A 26867-nucleotide genomic window follows, 5' to 3' on the forward strand; every position below is an offset into this window, starting at 1 on the left:
TGGTTTTGTTTTGTTTCTTATTAGGGTTTTTTTAAGTTAATAAATAGAAGTGACTGACTTAATTCTTATTTCCAGTCTATACTGTATGGCTCATAATAAAGTTCTAGTGAGGGTAAACTAAACAATAGCAAGACCACCTGTGAACGGAAAACTGATGTTAACATTTCAGGAAATAAATCCAATCAAGGCATTTACAAATGGAAAAAAAATGATCACAACTAGTTTTTAATTAATTAATGCAACTTATATTATTAACTAACAATAATACTCATAATCTTTTATAGTTAGCTGTTAATGAATCTACCTTAACTTACTGGATTTAATTAAGAGTAAATACAGACTATTCTTAGTTCTCTGAAGGCAGATACTTAAGGTCAAATGAAAATTTACACCATACAGCAGATATGTTTGAGTTTGTTCTATGAAGACTCTCCTAGAGTCTGGAAGGATGTACACATGATAATGCATCCCAGGCTCAGAAGTACAACTTTGCTCACAGTGTATGTAGTCTCAGCTGATAAACCTTGTTTCAGAGGTGACTCGGTGACTCTGAAATGTGTTGAATTACGTATCTCATTGGCACAACACTCAGGATCTGTTTGGATCAAGCTGATTTCTGTAGAGCCATTTATATGTATGCACAAGAGGTACACTGTACAAAGATGCTTTAATTAAGAACCAAGAACGCTGAGAAACACAGTGCAGAGACAGTTAACTGGTCCTGTTAGAATGTGCCCTAAGTCTATGAAAGTTGAAGGTTGTAAACTAGTGAGGATAGCAAGCAATCCTGAAGGAGTCACACAAATATCCTTGTATTGGTTCCCCCACATATATGCAGTACTATGCTATCATTCACTGCCTGGGAAATCTTTGAATGTTCTCAATTATTAGTTCAACAAATTGTCCATACTGAGACATAAGTAGCCTTTCTTGCTTCAACACGCACGAGCAAAATTCTTAAAACTTACGGCTGTCTGTATTGTACAAGGATCCAGAAAAGTCACCTTCTTGTCTGCCTTGGCTGCATGTTGCCTTGGTTTGGGTATTGGTTTCTGTAATAAAATAAATTAGTTGAAGGACATGTATTGCCATATTCTAACCATCTTGTTTTATAGAAATTTTGAGGGAGCCTAAGTTTTCTCAAAGCCAAATCTAACTGCGCTAAACTCAATTCTAAACAGGCAAGATGATGTAGATGTTGTTTGAATGAGAAACACCCTCTGCCCCCAAATGGAGATACCTTTTGGAATTCAGACACAAGCAGGTATAAAACTCTACAGAACATCTTTTCATTTCTTTGTGTTTGTTAAATTACTTACTATCACTGATGAAGTAAGAGAAGGAGAAAGAGATGGAGTTTTCATTTTTTCCTCTACTACCAATTTAGTTGCTATTGATTCCTCATCTTGAATGTAATTTGTTAAGTCTGCAGCCTGTGTCAATCCACTTGGTGGTAGGTAGACAAATTTCCATTTTAATTCAACTGTGATGGTGCCAGCAGCACGTCTTTCAGAATCTGTTAGTTCAAAAGTACCTGAAAGCAAAATGCAAATCTTGTCGGATTATCTTATTTATACATATACAAGAAAATGCAATGCAAAACTGAATGGGATTCAGAAATTAAGTAAATAGCCTTCACTTCAGAAGCTAGTAAGTTCAAAATATTGTGTTCTGTAGATCCAGCTGTATCCACTATAACACCGTGGACATTCAAAAACACAGGATGTAAAAGAGATTGGATTACTGTGTTCATTTGAGATGTCCTGCAGGTTTCTCAGCTAATTCAATACCAGGTAACTAATTCCTATGACATCTTTCAAAAGAACTAACTAAAACATTTACATGTTTTACTAATACTAAACTTCTGTTAAATATAAGAGTTTTACAAATCTGTGAGTTGCTAAATCTTTACTGAAGAAGAAACATGCTAAATTAACTTGCAAATTTTCTATTACCCATTCTAGTTCTATTATCCTTTTACATGGAATAATTATTGAATCATATTTTTAAATTTTCATAAATGTTGAAATGTTCAAATAGTTGACAATAAATAATCAGTAAGGCACTTTTATATTAAAACCACCATATTAAATTCATAACTGGTATCAACGTGCAGGGAGCAGTTGATGCACTGAAGGCAGGGCTGATATTCACACAGTAGAAAAATAGGCTGAGGGAAACCTCGTGAAGCTCAACAAAAGCACTTGCAGTCCTGCACTGGCCCAGGAATAGCCTCGAGTAGCAGTCCAGGCTGGGGGTTGACTGGCCACAAGCAGCCTCGCAGAAAAAGAGCTGTTCCTGTTAAATAACATAAGCCAGCCATACTACATCTTTGCAGCAAAGAATGCCAACTGCACCCAGCCTGCAGTCAAGCAGGTCCAGGGAAGTTTCATACTTTCTCTGTTCGACAGCTATCGGATGGCATCTGAAATACTGTGCCCAGTTTTGGCCTCTCCAGGACAAGACAGACATTGACATTCTGGAGCAGGTCCAGTGGAGGGCCACAAAGAGCTTCAGAGCATTGGAGGTACATAACAAGGAAGAGGCTGAAAGAAGTGAAAGAAAGAAACTTCAGGAGACGAGGCTGAGGGGATCTTATTGCCACCTCATGGGAGGCTGTGGAAAAGACAGAACCAGAGGCGCACCGCAAAAGGAGGACAGCCAACAGACACAAAACCAAGGACCACCTTAAAAATTGAGTTAAAATGCAATAATGCTGGAACATTCTATTAGTACTATCTTATTAAAGAAAAGATAGATTCAAAACTTTTTCTCTCCCTCAGGTCTTTTCTTTCTGTAATATTTAAAGTTTAATACTTATATTTAAAAAAATAAATCATTCACCAGTTTCAAAACTCTGACACAGAGTTTTCACTAGCTATGGCTTAAATAACACTGAGACACAAAACTTCTTTCCAGGATTTCACTGGAGTTTAAAATTATGTCAGACAAGAACGGCAGATGAATGACATAGGGACACGGGGTAGTGGTCGACTTGGCATTGTTGGGGTAGCGGTTGGACTCAACGATCTTAAAGGTCTTTCCCAATGCAAATTATTCTGATTCTAAAACCCTAAGTGCCACATCTACACATCCTTTAAACACTTCCAGGGATGGTGACACAACCACCTCCCTGGGCAGCCTGTTCCAATGCCTGACCATCCTTTCAGTGAAGAAATTTTTCCTAATACCCAATCTAAATCTCCCCTGGCACAACTTGAGGCCATTTCCTCTCATCCTATCACTTGTTACTTGGGGGAAGAAACCGACATCCATCTCGCTACAACCTCCTTTCAGGCAGTTGTAGAGAGCAATAAGGTCTCCTCAGAGCCTCCTTTTCTCCAGACTGAACTACTCCAGCTCCCTCAGCTGCTCCTCATAAGACTTGTGCTCTAGATCCTTCACCAGCTTCATTGCTGTTCTTTGGATGCACTCCAGTGTGCTTCTGGTAGTGAGGGGCCCAAAACTGAACCCAGGGTTTGAGCTGCGGCCTCCCTAGTGCCGAGTGCAGGGGGACAATCACTTCCCTTGTCCCGCTGGCCACAGTTTCGGACACAAGAGAGGATGCTGTCAGCCTTCTTGGCCACTTGGCCACACTGCTGGCTCAGGTTGAGCCCCCAGGTCCTTTTCCACTCGACAGCTTTCCAGCCACTCTCTCCCAAGCCTGTAGTGTTGTATGGGGCTGTTGTGACCTGGCAACTTTGCCCTGTTCCATCTCATACAATTGGCCTCAGCCCATCAATCCAGCCCGTCCAGATCCCTCTGAAGAGCCCTTCTTTAGTTTGGTTCTTAAAGATATTAAAAAAGATACAAAACAGGAAGTTAAGATTTTGTTAAGTTTAAAGAGGTCTAATTCTTACCTGAGATAGATTTGTCATGTGCTAAAGAAATAAGAGGCACACTGGCTTTCCCTACATAAGCACCTTCTTCCGTTTCACCATCATCAAATACATAAAAGGTTAAGTATTCTGATTTTAGGTATCGGTCTAAATCTGCATTCATTGGCACTTTGAAACACATATGGTCATCTATTTGTGGGTTGTTCTTGCTAGGAATGATGGGAGTATCATGGTCTGCAAAATCAAAGAACTTGTAGATAACATAAGGACTTGGCTGAAGATGTTTTTTTCGGGATGGTAGATTGTTACAACATTTTATTGTAATGTGGAGTTCATTTAAATTGCCATCTGTTGAAGTGCTGACTTGGGCAGTTCTGAGTATCTGTTCCTTTAAATGAAAAAGAAGTTAAATTAAAAACATTAGAATTCTTATGCTGGTGAACTCTAAGACCTATATAAATAGAACAAATAACTGATTATTTCAATGACACTCAAACTACTGTTTAAATTTGTATGTCAAAATATTACTTGCTCTATAAATTCAATGACATCTCTCTTGGGTTGTTGGTATAAGGAAATAAGAGGTTAATCCTTTCAGATCTGTGATCGTTTGCTTTATTCTTCTAAAGTTTTATGATCTACTTGTCATTTGATTATCTACAAAGCAGTGAAGATCACAGTTTTAAGAGTGATTCATATCTAGTGCCACTAAGGATTCTCATCTTGACAGCTATTATGTGTCAAGAAATTTTTATAACTGTAGTCCCTTTATATATGTACTTTTTAGTAATTAAAATTGCACTGCAGATGCCTCTGATTTTTTTTTCCTTCCTCCAAAACTTTTACTTAGATCATTTGCAAAAATTAGAAATTTGCATGTGAAGAGAAATAATAAATGCATGAAGTAAACCGAAGAGATCAATGATATCACACATATTTTTGAATTACCTATCAGCACGGCTTGTAGATACTGTGAAACCCATAGCTGGCAAAGCGGGAAACTCAATTTAATAAAAATTAAAGAAGAAAACAAATAACATGACTCTTAAATGAATAATCCCCATCTATATTGATCTCAAAAGGCTCTCCTTTATTGTAATATGTCACAGCTATTTTCATGAATTGTATATAATTATCTTGCTTGTCAAAGTCCGAGTTCTGTCTTCTGGTATACGGGGAAACATGTATCAATTTGATTTTGTGTGATAAAATGTTAACATATTTTGATTAAATAACCCACACTAAAATAGTTAATGAGAAAACCAAACATGACAGTTTTCAACTTCAAGGCTACTATTTCTGGCTACACACAGAACTAGAAAAAAAATAATTTACAGCAGTTTATGTGCAGTTCATGTTTCCGTTATTTCTGCCACTATACAGGACTGAAAATTTTATATGTATGTTTAACTAGTGAAAACTTAAAATTTGGAATGCACAACTGAAGCTACTTTTGCAGATGCAGATTGACAGAAGCCTTAACATAATGTAACCATCTGCTATTAGCTATATGACTTTCAGTTTTTGCTATCAAACATTTCTGAAAACTGCAGTGTTTCAAACACTCTGTAGAAGCTGTTCTTCATTTCTGCCATTTTTTTCTATTTTATTTTGTCCTGCATAATCAGTATGTTTTGGTTGCCATGTTTGAATTTGCAATTTTACAATAATTACAACAAAATGCTCTCTTCCACATGCCTTACCTTTCAACTGTATTTAGATTGCTAACACAGCTAGAAATAATATAATCAAAAATAGAGAAAACTAAATAACATATTATGGCATTTAACAACGGCCAGATTTCATGACTTAGTTAAAAATATCTTTGCTTATTTTAAAAATCAGATTTAAAGCAAATGTGACAATGTTATCAAACATGAAGTTACTCTGAAAATGCCTATGCTGGCCTTTAATAGAATTCATACAGTAAACATACTTCTCAGATTACATCTTGGAATCCATTGAGATTCAATTATAATATGAAATTTACATTATGGAACAAAATAAAACATTAAAGTTACTCCAGACTTACAGTAATTTAAACAGCTACAGATTAAAGAAATTGCTCATTAGCAACTCTAAAGTATTTATTTTTATATTTATATTATTTATACATTTCAACCTGATTGTTTTTATTTCTTAAACAATTGTTAAAGACATTTGAAAGTCCCTCCTTTTTCTGTGACCCTTATTTAAATGTGATTATTTCACTGCATTACATTAGCAAAATTATCTTATTTATCCAGCTAAAAATAAGAAAGAAAATGTGAAATATCTCAATCTTGTATTACTCAAATATTAACAAATTTTGAGACTTTTCTGAGCAACCACTTCACCTGTTCTACTGATCTGACACCCAGTTGGTTTAACATTTGTGAATACTGTAATAGAACAAAATGTTAACAAAATCTGGCACTCACAGGTTAAGGAACGTAAATATATTCATTTCAAATATTCTAACAAATATTAGTTTCAGTAAAAATAAGTGACTGAAGATTAAGACTTTGTTTCTTCAGGAAAGCAGTAATTCAACTGGTTCTTTGTTAACCTTAAACATATCAAGACTTGAAGTAAACCATTTGAACCAGAAAGTAACTTTGAACATTTTACTCTATCAAAACTATGAAGTACAAACCCAAACATACCTGGAATGGTTGTTCATGTTCTCTAAAACTGGGTGTCATATACCCCAGAGCCTTTGACTTTTCCTTGTAGAGACTAATAGCTTGATCCATAGGAACTCGTAACCTGATCCAGTATTCTAAGGTACCATAATTTTGTGTGTTTCTTTTGATTCCTAAGGAATAAATACATATGGGATTGCATTAATTTTCTTACTCAAAGTACTTACGTCAAAAGCAGGGAAATGCCACAAATTAAAGTTAAGTTATCTTGTGACTATGCCGTATGACAATGTTTATTACATGAGATATGTAGCTCATGTTAGAAACAGAAACAACTCCTCTGGCTCTACATGTATGACCCGAAACAGAAACATGACCATTTTTTCATGTTGTACTCTGCAAAATTGAGCGTCCAAGCTATGGAGTCAAGTCAAATTCTTTATTTTAATCTCTCTAAGGCAAATAAAGCTTAGGACATTTTTGTATGTCAACAGTTGGAAGTGTCCCACAAAGTGGTATGCAGTTTAAATTACTGGCAAAAATACCACTTTATAATACTTATTAAACCAGATTTTTGACAAAAGCGGGCAGTTAGAGGTCTCTGAATATACTGATCTGACAAAATGCTTCTTAAAGAAGCAGTAAGAAGCACAGAATATCGAGTGCTTCTTAGAGAAGGCTTTTCCAAGTTATCTTAAAATTATTTTAAACCAAAATTTAAAGGAAAGAAATGCACAAAACCTAAACAAACTCCTCCCACACATTATGCTACTATATAAAGTATCATTAACTGTAATCATTATTTACACTTTTGATGTCCTATGACTATTATATGAAGACCCATGCAATAGGAAACAGCATGTTGTGTAAACCTTTTTTCCCCCCTCTTTTTAAATATTAATGCATACATTCATTGTTGGCCAAATACCCATTACTTAATTGTCACAACACCACAAATAGAATACTTTTTTGTATGTTAATTACCAATTAAATTTGCTGTGCTGTAGATCTTCCCATTCTTTTCCAAGATTTCATGCAACTTCAGTTGACATGTAGCAACTGTTTCATAATCTATGCCATATGCACGATGAACCTCAAGTGTGATATTGTTTTGCTGTATATAGTGGAAGAAGCAGTCATCAGCCTGCACAAGATACTGAGAAGTGAAGTCATATGATGGGGTACACCCGTAAACTACTGGGGTTATCTGAAGTTCGAAGTCATAGAATGCATAAGTACAAAAAGTTGCAAGGTTATGGTCACCAAAAGCTTGTATAGCTCCAGAAGAGAAGGTCACTTTGCTGATATGAATTTCAAAAAGGTTCTCTCCTCTTTCTAAGTGTACAGTTTCATCAAATTCATCCATTGGACCATCTGGCAGTTTTTCTGGTCTGGATTTATGTGGTTTTGTACTGTAGACAATCTCTCTTAGTTGGGCTGCAACAAAATAAAATAAGCTACAATATGATCATCATCTTTAAAAATCAAGTATAATTTAATGAATGGAGAGGAAAAAACAGTATTTCAGTTATATTAAGAATGTTACTTTCTTAAACACATTACCAAAAAAGCAATCACACATTTAGAATCATGCATCTATGGCTCATTTAGCACACTGACAATGTTCAAGAATACCTCCAAAACAAAGCTGCTTCAAGATACATAAAAATAGACACAGGCCCCTAACAATAATAGATTACAAGAGAGTTAACAAGAAAAAATTCAGAAACCTTATGCAATGATCAAAATAAGTATCACTGTGCAAATGTAGCAGAGACTTAGGATACACCTTTTTGTAGGGTTGAACTAAATTTGCCAGGGAAAGAAAGAATACAACTGACTTTTAACCTCTGTAATATTTTGAACGGACAGAACTAACAGCAAAGACCTTTACCCATTGCCCGGCTTCACAGGTGGTATATGGTGAACAAATCAAAATGCATGCTTACAGAATCAGGACACAAATAATCACACAGTAATCATTTAGTACATGGGATGCAACTTGGAGACAAAACGTGAAAACTGTTATGGGGTTTGTAAGGTATTCTATTTCAGGCTTTCTATGCACCTTTTACACACTGCAGCGATTAAAACAGCATTTTCAATACATCATATTGAAATATCCCATCAGTAAATGACACCATGACTTTGGGATTTTTAGCAATACATAAATTCATTATGTCATGATAGGACAGGAGAATAAAAGGCTGACCATAAATTTATGATTTCTTTAAAAAAAACAACAAACAAACCTATCTATGTTTAGTAGTTTTATTCTTACTCAGCAACAGCTGCAGCATAAGCTGTTTTTTTAATTTTGTTTGATTAATAACTTCATAATTTAAGTCAACGAAACACCACACAGATAATTTTCCATGAAAGGAATGACCTTTCTACTACTTTCAGGAATGGAAAAGTGTTTCAAATGAAGAACAAATTTACAACAATAATTTTCAAGAGATAAAATATGAAAATCAGAGAATAATATGTTTTAAAGATACCTTCTAGTTTTCTGATGCGTGCAGCTCTAATATCAAGAAGATGGACATACTGTTGCAGTTTTAACTCATAGTCTTTCTGTAGACTTTCCATCTTTTCTGTTACTACTTCTAATTCAGTCTGAAAAAAATTTGCACTTAAAAATTACTTTTGAGGCTTGTATGCACTGATGCTGCACATGCGTTTGACTACAAATTAAAATACAGTTAGATGTGAGGAAAGAACATTTAAAGTACACAAAAATAGCAGCAATTTTTTATTCAACAATACAGCAGTCAGTTCGAATTTCACCAAAAAACATTATTAAGCAGACTAGCTACTCTTTCAGTACAATGTTCCTAATAGTGTCTGTAATGATTTTGTTATTTTAAATTTAGACTAATTGAATGAAAAGTCAAAATATGATCTGTAATAATCCAGCTGAGGAGAGTAAAAGCAGAGTGTTGTGGAAAAGGAGGCTTATTTGATAAGTACACTCAATATTTTTCCTGTGAGGACCTGATAAGAGCTCAGAGATAATCCCAAGAAGGCACAGCTTGAGGGATCTGATCAGGGTGAGTTAAAAGTTAGAGGCATTTGAATCTCACGCTTTATAAACAATACTTTTAACAACAGCAAATCTTATGTTAGGTTACCTGTAAACAGACTGGCTTTGCTGCTGAATTTGTGTTGCTTAATTACAACAATTTCCAGTGCTACAAATGTTAAAATGTTATTGTCAGATTACTTTCCACTGTAAGTAGAGTTTTGTACCTGGTAATCTTTGTTAATTTTGTGCTGCAGGATTAACATACTCCTCGTCTTTTCAAGTTCTTGCACTGTTTCTGCATGTGTTATTTGCAGCTCCTGCATAGAGCGTTCTAAATCTTTATTGATATCATCTTCTACTTTCTCCAAAAACATAAGGTCCCCATTCGTCTGCTGTTTTTGAACCTGGAACAAATTTGAAAAATTACTAGAAAAACTTTTGCAAAATATCTGGATGTATTTGTGCCTGGTTAAATGTAACACTGGGATATAATTCTGGAATAACAACAAGACAGTAAGCATAACTTTACATTTTGAGCATGTGGTAATGCAAAAAATAGGAATGAGGTAGACCAGTAAGTGTCAGGATTGTATTCAGTAATGTAATCTCATGATTATCAGGAACCAATTAAAATTTATGAGATATTCAGAAGCAATCATTCCTCTCCAATGAAAATAGAAACCCCTTAATATGTTTGCTTTTTATATAATTAATAATCCTGCTTCAGTAAATGTACAAAACCTGAATTATTATTTTCAAATCTACATTGTTTGTGTTACTAATACTGGGCTTTTAAATTTCATCTGGGGTAGGTTTTATTATTCTATTTACAGTAAACACTTCCTCAAGAAAATAAAACCTTAGTCACTGGAACAGTGCAAACAATGCAAACCTGTTTTTTCACTGATGCCTTCTCCCCACCCCCACTTCATTTGCAATTTGTGCAAGATTAAAAACCCCAAAATTTTCTGGGTATTTTGGACTTTGTGCTTTAATAAACACAGAGAATTGCTAAGCATCACCGTATTGCATTTTTGAATTTCCATGCTTATAGCATGTTCCCATAAATTACAGAATTTATAAAAAAACATTATCATGCCATCTTGTTCTTAATTGAGAAAAAGTAAGTTTTTTTAAAAAAATGCTTGTAAACCTGGTTTAATTCACTTTTGATGTTATAACAAATTATCTACATAAATCTAGATTTCATCCTGGCAATTTTTTGTCTTCCCTTCTGCTTCACAGTAACTGAAAAATGACAAAAGCATAGAAGCTTAAAACGTTAATTACTAAAAGATGCACAAATAATTCAGCCCTTGAAAATTCCATGCATTGTGAAGAAAACATAAAATGGTCAAGTAAAGGTTGAAAAGAAGAAAAGAAAAAAGAAAAAATGCAAAATATATAAACATACAGAATGGTTTGGGTTGGAAGGAACCTTAAAAATTATCTAGTTCCAACACCCCACGTGGTCATTCTTTCTAAGTTACCTTTATAAGCAGAAGGGCTTCACTGAGTTCTGCCGCATCAATATCACCTTCCTGAAACAGAAATATTTAATGAAAAGGTGTTATTAGATGTGAATGAATATCGAAGAAATACATTCAGAATAACAAGATGCATTCCCACTAGACATGACATCTTGCTTGATTTCATGAATAAACAAACAGTTATATTTTTCTATTTTTTGCTTTCAAGAAGTATTTGCACTATGCATAAAACATAGAATGAGGTTTTTTTGCTCATATTCTAACCAAAAAGAGTTCACCTTGGTCAAACAATTAACGTGATTTTTCAGTTCATCTAGTTGTTTCTTATGTTCCAGGTAGCATAACTGCAGGTCCTTGTTCTCTTGCATCAGCTTTTCCTTTTGGTCTTAACATAGAAAAAGAACAAAACATTCTACTTAATTGAACATGATTATAAAACCTATAAACTTTCTTTTTCGCATTAACTTATGCATGAAAATTTCATTTTCAAATCTAGAAACTGATTTATTTTGTATTGGGAAATCTGGTATTAACAAACAGAAACGGACGTGTTTGGTTTAAATCCATACACATGTATAGGTGTATGGATTACAAAAAAGCAAAACATTCTTCTTTCATTAGAAGTCAGCATCAAAAATTTATATTTTGTGTGTTTCTAAATAGAAAGATATGCCCAAGTAAGTACAACTTTCTGTTTTGGGGGGTCAATCTGAATGACTAAACACCATTAAACTTATCAATTGAACGTTTCACAGATTTTACACAAATACCCACTTAGGCGTAGCTAAATCCTCAATGATTTCTCAAATAAGATGTAAGAAAAAGCTTAAGCAAACTAGTTTAGTTATAACAACATACTTTCCTTCACACAGAAAAGTTTTAAAAGCAAGCTTTTCTTGAAATCATTGAGGTTTCAAAGGAAGAAAACTACTCTCTCACTCTTCTTCCCTGGCCAAACTCTTTATTATCTTGATAGCAATATTTTTTCTCCTTCCCTTTTTTCCCCCTTGTGTTTTTTGAAAGTCCTGAAGTAATATTTTCATATTAAGTACTGAAATATTATAAATTCATATTTTCGGTTAGAATTATATAAATGTTAACTGTCAACCTGACGTGCAAGTATTAGCCTTTTAATTCCCATCTGCACTTCTGGGAGTTGATTGGTAAAACATTAAATACTTAGTTGAGAATATATTCTACCACTTTCAGCAAGTCCACAGTATCTGGTGGAATCTTTTTATGCTGGTATCTTTCCTGTTGACCCTCAGGGCATGATGCACAACTTCACTGTTTTTAAAGAATAGCTTTTTAGTTTAGAGGCTTGAACTTCACAGGAAACAGGTGGCTGACATGCTAGTCTCAAGGGTTTTGAAATGTTTCAAAAACTAACATCAGGTTAGTTTTAATTTTGCAGTTTATATGTTAAATGACATCTTCACTAAAAATGAATCATCTGTAATGCCATTGCTCCTATACACAGTAGCCTGCCTCATACATGTGTTGGGACTCCACAAAAGTCACCTTCAATTCAAAAACATAATCACCAGTAAGGTTTTAATTCTCTGTAGTGATGAGGAAAATGCAATGCATTTGTGCAATTGAGAAGAAAATATAATTAGAAACACTAAGGGCTAAAAATTAGAACGCTAATATGAAAACAATTAAAATAATCCTTGTGAATGAGCAGAGAAGGCAGGCCTTCATAAAAGATGGTTAAACACTTATCAGCAATTGCATCTTCTGGACCCTTCCAAATAATATACCCAAAAGACCTGTGTCTGTTGGGAGGCCTCCCACAGCGGAAAAGAGGCCATCATGCCGATGTCTCTTTTTCCTACGACATAAACTGACATCTGAACTGGCACTTTTTCCAGGATTAAGGAGACAAGATATCCCTCCTCAGGTACTTCTATCTTGCAGTCCTGAATTTTCTGACAAGAGCAGCAAGCTCCGTCCACTCTTTTTCTAACATGAACCCCAGTGAATTTTTTGTACACATTATTAATACTCATTCACATTTGATGCTTTAAAAGTTAACTTTAAAACTGTAAATGCTACATAGAAAGGGAACTAGCTTTTGTTCAAATTGAGGCAACTTCAACAGCTTGCTGAAACAAAATGGGCCAATATTCCAATAGTGCAGCTCAGTCTGTCTTAGCACTGTCCATGCTGCCTCTCCAGATTCTCAACAGGCTGTGTCTCCATGACTGCAACCAAAGAAAAAGTGCAAGACATGCAAGGAAAGAGGCAGGAGGAAACTGAACACTTCTGCAATAGCCTTGGTCCTGCCACTCAGCTTTCCCATATAACTGCACTGTTTTTCATCAGCAGCCACTCAAACTCTCTATGTTTTTTTTCCACTTCTAGCACTATCAGCATTGATTGGAGCATACTTGGATCAGGGTTGGTCCTGCATGCTGCCTGCTGCTTAGTTTGCTTCCACTAGTTTAACCCAAAAGCTGCAACTGAAGGGGAAGAAGAAGGGGGAGAGCAGAGGTGATTTCACACACCACTGGTGAGCACATCCCACAAGAACACATCATTCCAACGCTATCAGGGTTTTCATCAGCAAAGCTATGACAGTAACAGCACAAGGAAAAGAGGAAAAAATACTGCCCCAGATGCTTTGGAAAACATTGGTGCAGCAGCTTGCAAGAAAAGCTGCAAAGCCACAACTGGAAGCAGACTACAGAATTGCAGATAGCCCTCTGTGTTGATAAAGGCCTAACAAGACACTTCAGGGACTGTGCAATAGTACTGTTCTCAGCTGTAATAAAAAATTGTGCCAATATATGTAATCCCATCCAAAATCAGAATTTGAATACCCTCGCGTGGGTGTCTTCCACATTAAATATTTGTACATATCGCCAAAACAAGAAAATTTGAATCTTAATCAGCAAAAGGCTCCACATTTGTTGACCTCCTACATAAATTGATAGAAAGTATTCTCACAGACCAACCAGTACCAACCAGGTAGCAGGGCAGAAGAAAATAAAATAGTCACTGTCTTTTCCTGTAAATAAAAAGCACACACCTGCATGACTAAGACCTATTTTGCTCACTATCCCATAATCCACCTACTACATGTATAAGAGCATCTAACCTCCCCTTCTTCCTTGCCAAACCCTCTCTTTGTCTTCTAGGTCCAGTTTAGGGCAACAGGATTGCCTTCTTTGCTAGCCCATGGAATAAAACCAGAACTGCATTTGTGCAGAGGTTTTGGTAGTTTTATGGACAGAGGAACCATATTTAGGGAGTGAAATAATATTTTTTAGTTATATATTTCACATGTCAGCTTTTATTGACACAGAAAAAATATTTTCCCTTTAAGAAAACTGTAAAAAACTTCAGTGAGTAAATAGTGTACTCTGTGTCAAACAGTACTGTAACTATGAACAACAAATGCAGCAAGGCATGAGATTCTAATAACGAAAAATAAAAATTATTTAGACATAAAAATTACCAAGTAGAGACATACACTGTATGAATTCATGACAAGTGACACCAATCCTTGGCATAGTAACTGTTAGTTTATCTCAGCCTTTTGAGGCTTGCGTGAGACAACATTGTCAGGAAAGTATAATGAACATGAACCAAACAGCTACTTATGGCTGAGAATCTGGGAGATATAAAAAATAGACAAGAAACACAAGAATAAATGACGAAGGGAAACATGGTGGCCAAAGCGTGATAAAGCATCAGCAAACACCACATTAAAAAAAAAGCAATCACAATTTGAAGTTATATAAAATAAGTTATTAGTTACTCTGTTTTCTGTCTAAATGTATTTCTTAAGTATTATGAAACACATTATGAAGTTATGGACAGAAAAATACTACTAAAAAATTTAGATCCAAATTACATAATCACTCTGAAAGAGAAATACTGAAGGAGGAGGACATGGAATTAAGCCAGCAATGTTAGTCTTTTTCAAGACTTCCATTTATTTTAACATCTATCTTACTCCTGTAAAAGAACTTCTGAGGAAAGATTCGTATGCTAAACTACAAAGGGTAGACGAGACACTATTTCTACACTAGTTCCTGGCAGCAGGTTAAGACAAACAGTACTTCAGTTCTCCTGCTGAACTTAAAAAAAGGATGTTACTCTGAAGTATGATTGAAGAAACTTATACTGCCTAAGTCTGGTCAAAGACAAGAAGCTGTACTCAAATCCTAGATATATAGATCTTGAAGGGTATTGCAACATCTACTGAAACTGCAGCAAGTTCAGTTCAACAGAAATGGAGAGTGTAGTAACTTGGTGATCCAGTTTAAGGGTAGATGTCATTCAGTGCCAGTCTAGGGAAGGGGTGGTAAAGACTTGCCACTTAAACATAATGCTCATAGGAAGGATAAAAATGGAATGTGTTCCCTGATTTTCCATGTTCAACTTAACCAAATAATAATATGGCCTATAACGTTTTCATGCTCTTAATATCACTTTAAAGCTTGCATTCCATAATCAAACCATCTTAACAACCGTCTCTGTCAGTGTCATAACTTTGTATTATTTCAGCTTAAGGCATCTTATTTATTTTAGTATCACTTAAGCCTAATTCTGCAAACAGTTGCTGTGGAAACTATGTGTTTAAATATTTTATCCGGTATTTGAAGTCAGTAGAGCTACTCAGAATCTTAATGGTAAGCACATGCTGAACTTGAGCCACAACCACAAGAAGAATTATTCACAAGTTGGCCCACTTCATTCCATTAGATTGTTCACAGAAATACACCTTCTAAAACTACACATTTGAAGACTCAATTCTAAAAATATTTATTTTACTTCCTGGCTATGCTCTTGTTTTGTAAACTTTTAAGTTGCCACAGCATATCACAGTATTGAGATAAAAACCAGAAAAGATTGCAAGGTCTTAAAGATTCACTGAGAAGTTGTCCTACAGCACGGGAAGAAAACCACACTTGAACTAATCTGGTTTTAGATTAGTTTAGTAGAAAACTGCATTGCTGTAAATGTACAAAACTGTAAAACAAAAAGAAGTGTATACCGAAAACATTTAAAAATTCTGAATTCACAAACATGAAAGGCAACCATCTTCAAGGGTCTATATAGGCTGCATGCAACTTTGTACAGTAAACAGAATTAGAATACTGATTTATAATTTAAGAGGGGCTGTCAGATGGTCCTCTTTTCCATAATAATTTTCAATGCAGAGGAGAGGGCAAATGCAGAATAAAGGTCAAGTATTAACCAAACAGATGAAAAATGAATATACCTGGAGTTATACGATCCTTATACAGCATGTAACCCGCACTGGGTCAATTTTTGTACTTAATAGCTGGTCATAACATAAGTGCATTGGTCAAATGTATGCTTAAAAGGCAGCTCTGAAATCACTAAGAATATAATCTACACTTTTCTGGGCAATATACCTGAACTCCAACACAGAAGAATCTCAAATCACAAGAAAATGATAGTTATTTTAGAAATATACCTCTTTCTACTTTGATCTTGTCAAGGATTTCATTTTTGTCTGCTAAATCAGATTTAATAACAGCCTCCAGTTTAGCAATCTGCAGTTTCAGTTGCTGTTCCTTTAATTTCCATTCCTGTTCATGGGTCATACTGAAGACACTGCAATACAACATGTGGCATGTGAAAAACTTTTAGAAATCAACTTCAACAGAAAATAATAAAGAAAGAAGGTTTTAGTGGCACTGACACTACTGTCATCATGTCTTAGGAATTAAGTAAACATATGCTGGTCTGCTGCTGTTGAAACCAAGGCGCCTTTCTCAGGCTGCGGTTAAAAAACATGAAAGAGCTTGTGGGATGAGCAAAGGAACTGGCCTTAATTTAGAGCTCCAAAGTCAGAAAAGTTGGCAGCATGCAACATTTGTGGGACGAGAAAAGGAATTCTGATGCATATCCCAGAGTAATCCACAACTCCAAACTTCAGCAACTGACAACTGACAAAACCATTCTTTCCGCATACAAAACCTCTTAATGTAGAGGACTGGGATCACCCACCTGATTTCTTTTAAATCTGTGAAACATACAGAGCCTGAAGTCAGTTGCCTGTTCAAAGAAATGTTGACCACAAAGTGACAACAGTTTTCTCATACTGTAAAACAACAATTCTGATACTGATTAAGAAGCGCATATAAAGTAATCTTTCTCCTACTTTAAGAAATAAAAACCAGAGGTGGGCAAAGAAATTAGAATAACTATTTTGCCTGTAACACATTATTTACTTGTAAACTACCAATCCATGTGCAATAAGGATTGCACGGACACAGAATCAGAACTGCTGAAACCACAACAAAATGTGTTAGTCAAACTGAAACAAAATTGAGCACATCACATAATTTACAGTATAACTCCCAGTAGGTAAAAAACCAAAGCAATGCAACGTGCTTGCATATAATTTGGACACTAAGTATTATGGTCTTCATACTATTATTCAATCCTTGCATTTTTATGGACTGGAAAAGTGTCCTTCATCTTAACCAAGCACAAATCAGCTTATTCACTTTTGTATCCTGTTAAAAATGAGAAATTGTAGGTTTTTGGGGGTTTTTGTTTGTTTGTTTGTTTGTTTTTAAATGGAAGAGTCAGTTCCTCAACTCTTCACTTTGGTGAAGCTCAATAGTTTTAAAAGGTTATTTTTTACATATATAAATGTGCAAAAAACCCCCTTCTGATATCTGTTTATCGATCTCTCCCAGAGATCTATGTAACAAAAGCCTCAAGGAAAAAAGCAAAAGGAGAAGAAATAAAAATTGTAGAAGGGACAGCCCACATAGCTTTGCAGACTATACATGCTGACTGAAAGAGAACTGCCTGTTTTGATGGCTATGACTACATAAAGTGGTTCTGAGTACATAAGCGCATTTGTATCTAGTATATTTGAAGAATGACCTTAAGATTAAAGAAAAAACAATTATAGCATGAATGTAGACTTTAAAGTGTATAGTAAGTTTATATTTTTGATTTGTGATCTTCACAAAAACAGTCCTACCTCTCTGTCTGTTGTCTTTTTCTCATACTGTATCTATCTCACCTATTTATACAGTCCTCTAGGCATACACCATCTTACAGTGTGTCTTTTACAGCATGCATGAACTTAAACAATGCTTCTAAGTCCTACTGTAATACATACTTCACTCATAATTTTGAAGATAATTTGCAGATATAACGCACTGAACCCACAATTATTTCCATAATACTGCACAGGTACAGACACAGTGTGTTCTGTAATTGCCTAGACTTACCACTCTTCAAAGTTTGAGTGGCGCCCATAAGGAAAGAATAAATCATTGCAAGAAGGGATATCAAATACCCTTAGTTTTCACACTTTTCAAAATGTTTCCAAGTTTTAATGACCACAATACCTAGTTATACATGCATTTGTTAGCTTTAGGTACAATTACTTCACATGAAGATGTAGCTACACATTATTGCAATTTGTCAAAAGACTATGCTAGCAGAAAAATCATTAACATTTACTATGATATTAATTCAGAATTTAGATGTTTAAATGAAGAAAATTTTAGAAGACAGGTTTTAACCAAGCCAATGTTTATGTCACTTTGAATTGAGTCCACTTCTGTCGCTTTCTTCCTTTGAATGTTAAGATTACTTTTACTTGAATTCATGTTGAATTTCTTTCACAATTACTGTATTTCACTGGAGTTGGAGCCATCTGGGTAACTATAATTGGTCAACCACATCTGGCAACGTTTCCTTTGGAGAGAGTTTAAGCATTGCTAGATTTGCATTACAAGGTCATATGAAAACAATTCATCCAAACCTTTTATCCAAATGAATTGTTTTCTTGGATACTGACTAAATAATAAGAGTCAACTGACAAACTTATATTTGTTCTTTGTAAAATTTTCAGATCCAGTTCTGCAGTCTTGGCTTTTACAAAATCCCCTTCAACTTCAAATGAATTTCCAAAAAAATAACATTAGCAAAGAATGAGTTCATGCTTCTTTTCCTCCATTAAAAAAAGAGAAATATTTATTAATTATCTGGCACCTGCAGACACTGGCCTATCCACTGGTAAGAAAAGGCAAGGGGTAGCAAAGCTGCACTGTTCAAATGGGCAACAGAAAAATCTGGCCATGAAAGAGCAGTTATAATGAAATGATGCATTTCTCTCCCTGATTTCTTCTTATCTTTGTATAACATGGAATGATGAAACATGAATCTCAGTTTAAATGTGAGTGTATGAAATGAGACCATTTTAGGTAAAAAAACCCACATATTTTAGATTACTGCATTATGATAGAATCATATTTAAATTTAGGTAGCTAAACATCTTTTCAAGTTACCTGACTATGAATTAAATAGAACAGAAAATTTCAAGGCAAGACTGTAAGTTGATTTTTTAGTAAGAGTCATTTCTCTGCATAATGATAGAGAAGAAAAAAAAAAAACATAATCAGAAATATTTGTAACACGATCAGGCTTTGGAGGAATCTACAACAATGAACTTAAGTAAGAGACCACTGACCAACTGCCCCTGTACAAATCTCTAAATATTGTGATTATACAACTATTACATCTCATATGTAAAAAAAAAAAAAAGTTTTAATCTATTTGTAACGAGTTTTTTACTACTGTAATTTTTAATTTCACCACAAAAAGTACAAAAAGTATAATAAAAATTGTAAGAATACTATAAATGACATTTGATACCACTAACATCGTGTTTAGTCATTGGTATTTTTGACAGACATCACACTGACAAACCAGCTTTAAGAGGGGAAATAATTTTGATATGAGGAAAGACTTCAAGCATTTTAACTACTTCGAGGCAATCACTAGCTCTAGGATGTTGGGTTTTTTTTCTAGCCCTCATCAGTGTAGAAGACCACATGGAATCCACACTAAAGGCAAAGTTCATTTGAAGGTCATTTTGCTTCTGGCAATTGACTATAATTACTTTTCTGTACCAGAGAATTTCTGAATCATATCTCGCAATGTATTTTCATTGTAAGCACTACTGATACAATGTATACAACTTATGTTTTTAAGTATAGGAACCTTTGTGAAAACTCGTATAAGGCCATAAAAAATTTCAAGCAGAACCAGTACAAGTGAAATGGTAGCTATTAGTGAAACAAACAAACCACCCCTCAGAAATAAACATTGGAGAAGCTGTCAAATATCAGACTTTATATATATCCACTGAGAAGTGCTGGAAGAGCTTATATAAAAAGTTCAAACACCCCTTTTCCCCAAATAAAACAAACCAAATGGAATAAAGTAAAATAAACCCAAAGGAATGTCTACCTAGATGTAGTCTTCTTTCAATAGTAACCCCCCAAAAATTATTAGAAATTCAATTAAAAAATTTTTGCATTGATGTTTGAAGTGACTTCTACTTATTTTTTCATTAATTTTTTTTAAAGTAGTAATCTACTATTTTGAGAATATTAGGACAAGCATGGAAGCTGCTCTATTTCAACAGAACAGATGTAATACAGCGAACACCATCAAAGTTTCCATATACACTTACTGATTTGATGAATTGTAGCATGAATATAATTACACGTGTGCATAAACACACGCACATGCACATTCAAGCACACAGTATATGAAAGCCTATTAAACAGGGCAGGAATCAAGTTTTCTATATACAGAAACCGTAACTTACCTGTTATACAGTTTATCATAGTTTTCCCTCATAAGCTCTTTCTCTTTTTCTAGATCATTTATTCTTGCCTGTAACTAATATGAAGAAGGACGTTTCAAGCAATGCACAGCACAAAAGGAAATTACAATGAATGTTTAAAGGCAAATAGTTAATAATTTGTAGGCATTGCCAGGCTTTTATTTGTTCTTTTCATACAAAAGCCTCTTAGAAGCTTCAAAATAACACCTTCTTTACCACATGGGTTTACAATTGGCCCAGTCTTTTTCATGTTATTTATACGAAGCTGAGACAAGCATGTCATAGTTGAACAATAGCTTATAAAATTCTGCCGGGGGGGGGGGGGGGGGGGGGGGAAGAAGGAAAAAAAGCAAAATATCCATAGCATTAAATTTTTTTATTTCCATTCCTGTAAGTGAGTATTGGTATTAGCGAGTTAATAGATCCTGTATCATAAATATTTTCTTATTAACCTTATAGAAACAACAAGTCCTTGCTTTTAAAGTACTCAAAGCAGGATATGGTTTTAAAAATACAAGATGCTTTAACTCAGAAGACATACCCTACATGCACTACAATAGCTTAAAGGTTTGGAGAAAATATCTGAGGTAACTTTTGTAAACTTAGTTCATGTAAAATACATTAAAAACAGGTAAACAACATAGTAAAAACTAAACTTCAGTTGCTACAAAATGTTTGCAGATTCTTACTCCTCACATGTTAAAGAGCAATAAACCACTTGATTTTTAGCCCTGTATCTGTGTGACTGTTAGTGATGACACTAGTCTCTAAGAGTCACTAGACAAAATAAGTGACTGATCTGGACTGCTGAGTAAGATGTAATACTACACTGTACAGTAATTAAATTAGGTTGAAATAATACCAAAACCTGGCAATATGTGATCAATAAATCAAGTAAAAAATTTTTCTGGTTAACAAACCACTTGTATAGTATCAGAATTGATGTGAAATCCTATGCTTTAACCTCAAATATTGTCCAAACATCGGTGCAGTGATTATGTGGTATGGGCATCAGGTATGGTTCATGATTCTGTGAAATGCAAGCAGCAGCCACAGGCTTTTTTTAATGGGATAGAAGTATTTATATTACCAGGCCAGTCTTCTAAGTGTGTTTGAAGGGTCATCTCTGCAATTAAAAGGTATCTCCCATTGTTAACTTTTTCCTTATCTATGTGTACTACCTAAAGCAGGTTCTAGCTCTCTTGAACGCAAACCCACCTCCTCCGTTCTTCTGTTTGAAATAGTTATTGATTGCAACTCTTTGTTAAGACAGAGGCACTTTAACCTCTCCTCTTTAAGCTGTAGATTCAGTTCATCAGCTTTTGCTATTAAAGCATCATGGCTGGTCTTCAAGTTCTTTTGGTTCTGTGAAAAGGAAGGAAGAAAAATTCAGAAAGAAAACAAATCACACTCGGTAGAATGTAACACTGCATATTCAACCTGTGGTCTCTCATGGCAGTATTTAATACATATTCTCAATGTGGTCAACAGGAGACACTCTTGAACTAAGTAACTGAAAGCAATTTTCATTACGCATGGCCAGGACAAGGTGGCATTCTCGCTGCTCTCATGAACATTAAACCCTCAGTTCAGTCATGATGAAAACGACCAAGAAATACATCTGTTAAGCAATTAAAAGATTTTGCTGTGGTTACAGCGGTTCGACATACTGACCAAAAACACTGCAGTAGCAAGCAAAAATGAGTGTTGACCACAGTTATGTTAATCACAGCGCTTGCAACAGCTCTGTTAACCCTTAATTTTAGATGGATAATTGTTTCATATTCCTAATGCACTCGGTTCTATTTCCCTCCTAGCAGTAGCTTAAGGACTCATGATTTCTTTTAGATTTTAATTTACTTCAATGGATTATATTAAGGCACGTTTAACCAATTATAGTATTAAATGGAGGATACTGATAGAACCTCTATTTCCAGAATATCGGTTAATACTACACTGTCTACGTTCCACAATGCTTTAATAAAGCCTCATTCATCAAGAATTTAAATGTAAACCACACTCAAAGTGTAACTTGAAACAAAACGGCCCAAAAGCCAATCTTCCATTTAATAAAGTGATTATATGCAAATTTATGACAAATAAATGTAAGACTGTAGATAATGCTTAATGATTGTAGACAGACAAAAGTTATCCTCATTTTTTCCATATATTATTCCTACAAAGTAGTTAAATGGAGAAGCTGAATGTGAATTCTGTACAAATTGTTTAGGTTCACATGCAGTCTGAATATCCTAGAAACAAACAAAAAACCCACAGAAAACCCAATCACCAACCTGATTCTCAACCTTCCACATGCCATTTCTCAGTAGAGAAAAATATAATGGAGAATAAATAATATTAGCAATCAGCCTTATTTCAGAGATAATTATATTATCAATTTTTAAGTCTTTCTACAGTATTCCTCTTGCTTTGTCTGGAAACTGTATTTCCATACAGTTCACACAATGACACCTTAAAAATAATTTTCACACTGTTTTATTTTTCCTCTCCAAGTATCTTCCCTTTCTCCTAAAAATCAAAATCCTTACGCTCTAACCCTCCCAGCTGTCCAAAGCGAACTAATCTTTTCTTCCCCATCTCTCACCTTCTACTTCTTCCTGAAGTTCTTTTCCATTTCAGTAACTTGTGTCTCTTCGACAGACAATATATGAAGGAAAAAAACCCAACCCCCAAACAAACTACCCTGGCAAAGCTGCCTTTCATAGACCGTTTCACCTTCAGCTCCTTCCTTAATTTCAAAAACAGTTGAAAAATAATTCAACAATCATATTCATCCTACTGAACCATCTCATTAAAAGCACTAAAAGTACCTTCCTGAGAAATCTCCTTGCTTCAACTCCATTCTAATCCTTCAGTGTCTCTGCTGCTCTCCTGACCACTTTGGATAACTTTCCTCATCAACTTTAAGGGGAACCATGACTTCACCATTGCTATTTCCCCTCTCCCCCCCCCAAATGCAAGTCTTTACCTGGATATTGTTCTATATCTGAGCATTCTGTCAGCACTGTTTTTCCATTACGCTCATACTGTTTTCTATCCTGCTCTACCTGAAGTATCTCAAGACTCAAATCATAGCAACAAGTAGGATGATGATTGCAGTTTAATATTTCTAGTCTGGAATTTTATTTCTTTTGGAAACACGCCTCTCTCTCTCTATATATATAAACACCTCCTAGAAATATAGCACAAATGAACATAAACTGCTCTTAATTACAGTTGTGAAACTGTTGTAGCAACTTTCAAGAGAAATAACTCTCTATAGTATTTTAAATGGTAGTTGCACAGGTTAGCACATTTTGTATTAGAAATCATTAAACCCTGAATGGTCAGTGTGTAATTAAAGCAAATAAATATACGAATGGGATGAAATATATAATCCAAACAATTTCAAGGGCCTTTGTTCTTCTAAGCAGATTGCATAATTCCTTCATTCAACTGGCTAATTACAATTCTTTATCAACAAAACTCTCCTGTAAATGTTGGGTAGCAAGCTCAACTTCAATACCATTAGATGGAGCAGAATTATAGGCCTTTATTTTGTGGCTTCACATTTTGGGCTGACCCAAGTTCTAAGATGAACATGGAGGAATTATATGGGTTTCAATTGTTAGAAGTTGAAAGTAAATAATAACAAGCACAATAGGCAGAAAAATCATGAAGGAAAACATAAAAAAATAATACTAAAGCCTGCTCTGTTGATAAGTACTTTACATGCCATCTAAACTAGAAATTTTGGCTTTTCAGATATTCATGTTTAATAGACACGTCTCAAACATTCAAGTGATAGGAAATGGGAAAATCATATCCATTATCTTGTTAAAAAACCCCCAACAACAGAAAACACACTCATCCTTTGCAAAAATGCAACTTTCACTCTGAATATTAGAAACAATATCTTCAAATACCAGTATGAATCTTAGGCATGTGTTTCTATTCAGCTGCTGCCAAGAAAGAGGCACAAGTACTTGACGTTTGCTGTAAAGTACCAAAAAGTTGCATATGATTTAAAATGGAACAATATACTTACTGCTTTCTATTTAAGAGCACAAAAAGCCATGTGAAACCTGTCTCTCCTGGAATTTATATTCTACATAGCTCACCTTGTGAAAAATTAGGAAAAACTGCTTTGGCAGAGAAGATATATGTATTACACTGAAGGCAGGGAGGAAAGCAAAGCAAAATGTGGTGGCAGAAACATGGGGGGGGGAAGGAACAGAACAAAAATCTAATGGCACAAGCGTTATTTAGCATGCTAAAATAACAAGTATCTAGTGCTTCCACCTCCTAATGGTAGGATACTTTATAAGGCTCTATTGTACTCCATTGTGAGAAGGATTGCTACTCACAGGAACTATTGTTTCCAAGTCATTACCATACTACCTCTGCCTGTATGCACATGTGGTTCTCCAAATACATACAGAAAGAAGCAGGAAAATGCTGTATAACTAAATCTTATACAGAACCTACCATGCAGTTTCATGTTCTGGTGATATTTTCATAAAACTGCTCTTTTTATGAAGACAATTTTATTACTTACAGTAGCCCTCTGAAATATGTTCCATGAACTTATGAACACAAGTTAAGCCCTAACATCAGAACTCTAAACAGCCAAACCTCCCCAACTTTACCAAAGACTTATGAAGTGAAGGGGGTCTGGTACCTCTTCTTTGGTAAATCAGTACATTTAAGTCAAAGCCCTCTCTTTACATGATCAGCAATCTCTTTCAATATTCAGACAACTCAGTTCATTATCCACAACCTGCCTGGGATGGCTTTGCAGATAAACTCTTTAAAGACCTGCTAGACCCTTCTGGGGAAGAAAAAAAACAAAAAACAAAAAACCAAAAAACCCCATAAAAATCCCCATGCATTTGGAGTAGCTTGGGTGCAATGTATTATGTGGCTCATTTTCATGTACTCAGCACTGAGTCAGAATCAAGAACTTTGTATATTTATTTTCTGTTTACACATGCTTATGTGACGAGAGTAAAGGAATGTTACTGACCAAATTGCAATTACCTCTTGAAGCTGGAGAAATTTTCCTTCCATTGCTGAAAGAGCGTTGGTTTTCTCAACCAGCTGTTTACGGACTTTGATCATTTCCACATTGTCCCGAATGTTTAACCTTCAAAATTGTATTAAGAAGACATGCATCATGAGCTTAAAGATACAAAATGTATTATTTTTTTTTTTCTTTTGAAAAGTTGAAATCCTTCGCAAATCAGTGTTCTACAACACATTTGGGAGAAGATTTAGTGTGCAATACCCAAATTAATTCCTTCTTCTATAATCCACATTACAGAATTTAGGTAAGTAAATATTGTACCGAAAGATGACATAGTAGCTTTAATCAATACATTAATGTCTTTGTTTATTGTATGAAACCTTATGTGACAGGAAAAGAAAAAAAATCCTATACCTAAATAGATCATTTGTCTTCCATTCACTTTTTTCCACCCTCCAAAGTATTTGTTACCAGTACATCACCATTTTATGGAGTTTCCTCTTATACTTTAAACCTATCAAATGTCGCTAAGAAAAAGTGACTGGCATTCAAACAAGCTGCAGGTGTGTCTTAACTACATGAAAATCACTTAATATCCATGTAGATATTCTATGTTGTCACAATTTTAAGATTAATTTGAGAATGTGCTGTTTAACAGAAAGTTTGTTTAGAATAATTAAAAATTTAAATAAATATTTATTTTGCTCTTTTCTCTTATTTCAAGCAGTGAAACTAAACCCCATTATTTTCACAGCTTCTTCACGTATGGGAAGAGAGACCAATTTTGATTTGTATTAATATAAAATGATAAAACCAGAATAAATATTTAGCATTTGAAAAGGTCATTTATCTTCCAATATTTATCTGTTTTAGACATATTGGACAAATTGTCACAATGCCATTCTGGAGCAAGAAAATGGACTACAAAGCTTACACATCTGTAAACCAGCTGAGTACATGAAATACTTTCCTTTTATTCTGTAAAATATAAAATCCTATTGTATTTTGGCATTGCCCAGTTAATTACACAGAAGATAAACACACTCACAAACCTGAGATCTTCCCTAAGAAACAGCCTTAACTCAATCCTAAAACTATCATGTGTCTAAAACATGTTATCTACATAAATTAAAGTTGTGGCGAGTATAGACAGCAGCAGTGTCTCATGCTAGCTATTTAAAAGCTAATGTAGTGGCATGTTTTTATTAATCTTG

The 26867-nt window shown here is 34.8% G+C and overlaps 1 protein-coding gene across 3 annotated transcripts in view; it reads right to left on the reverse strand.

Annotated features, from left to right (window-relative positions):
* The window catches only part of RPGRIP1L (RPGRIP1 like), a 74844-nt gene that overhangs the window by 30028 nt on the left and 17949 nt on the right, over window positions 1–26867 (reverse strand). For 2 of the 3 annotated variants that reach the window (XM_037409346.1, XM_037409347.1), the window contains 13 exons: window positions 25668–25773; window positions 21846–21992; window positions 20610–20683; window positions 16437–16576; window positions 11260–11366; window positions 10982–11032; window positions 9716–9895; window positions 8965–9082; window positions 7448–7900; window positions 6485–6636; window positions 3861–4227; window positions 1320–1534; window positions 969–1052 (listed from right to left, as the gene is read on the reverse strand). In XM_037409346.1, coding sequence (XP_037265243.1) covers window positions 969–1052; window positions 1320–1534; window positions 3861–4227; window positions 6485–6636; window positions 7448–7900; window positions 8965–9082; window positions 9716–9895; window positions 10982–11032; window positions 11260–11366; window positions 16437–16576; window positions 20610–20683; window positions 21846–21992; window positions 25668–25773 — 2194 coding nt within the window. Of the gene's footprint in view, window positions 1–968; window positions 1053–1319; window positions 1535–3860; window positions 4228–6484; window positions 6637–7447; window positions 7901–8964; window positions 9083–9715; window positions 9896–10981; window positions 11033–11259; window positions 11367–16436; window positions 16577–20609; window positions 20684–21845; window positions 21993–25653; window positions 25774–26867 lie in introns of those variants that run through there. The other variant, XM_037409348.1, reaches the window with a different exon arrangement.

The sequence above is a fragment of the Falco rusticolus genome, chromosome 15 (assembly GCF_015220075.1).
Source record: "Falco rusticolus isolate bFalRus1 chromosome 15, bFalRus1.pri, whole genome shotgun sequence".
Taxonomy (NCBI): domain Eukaryota; kingdom Metazoa; phylum Chordata; class Aves; order Falconiformes; family Falconidae; genus Falco; species Falco rusticolus.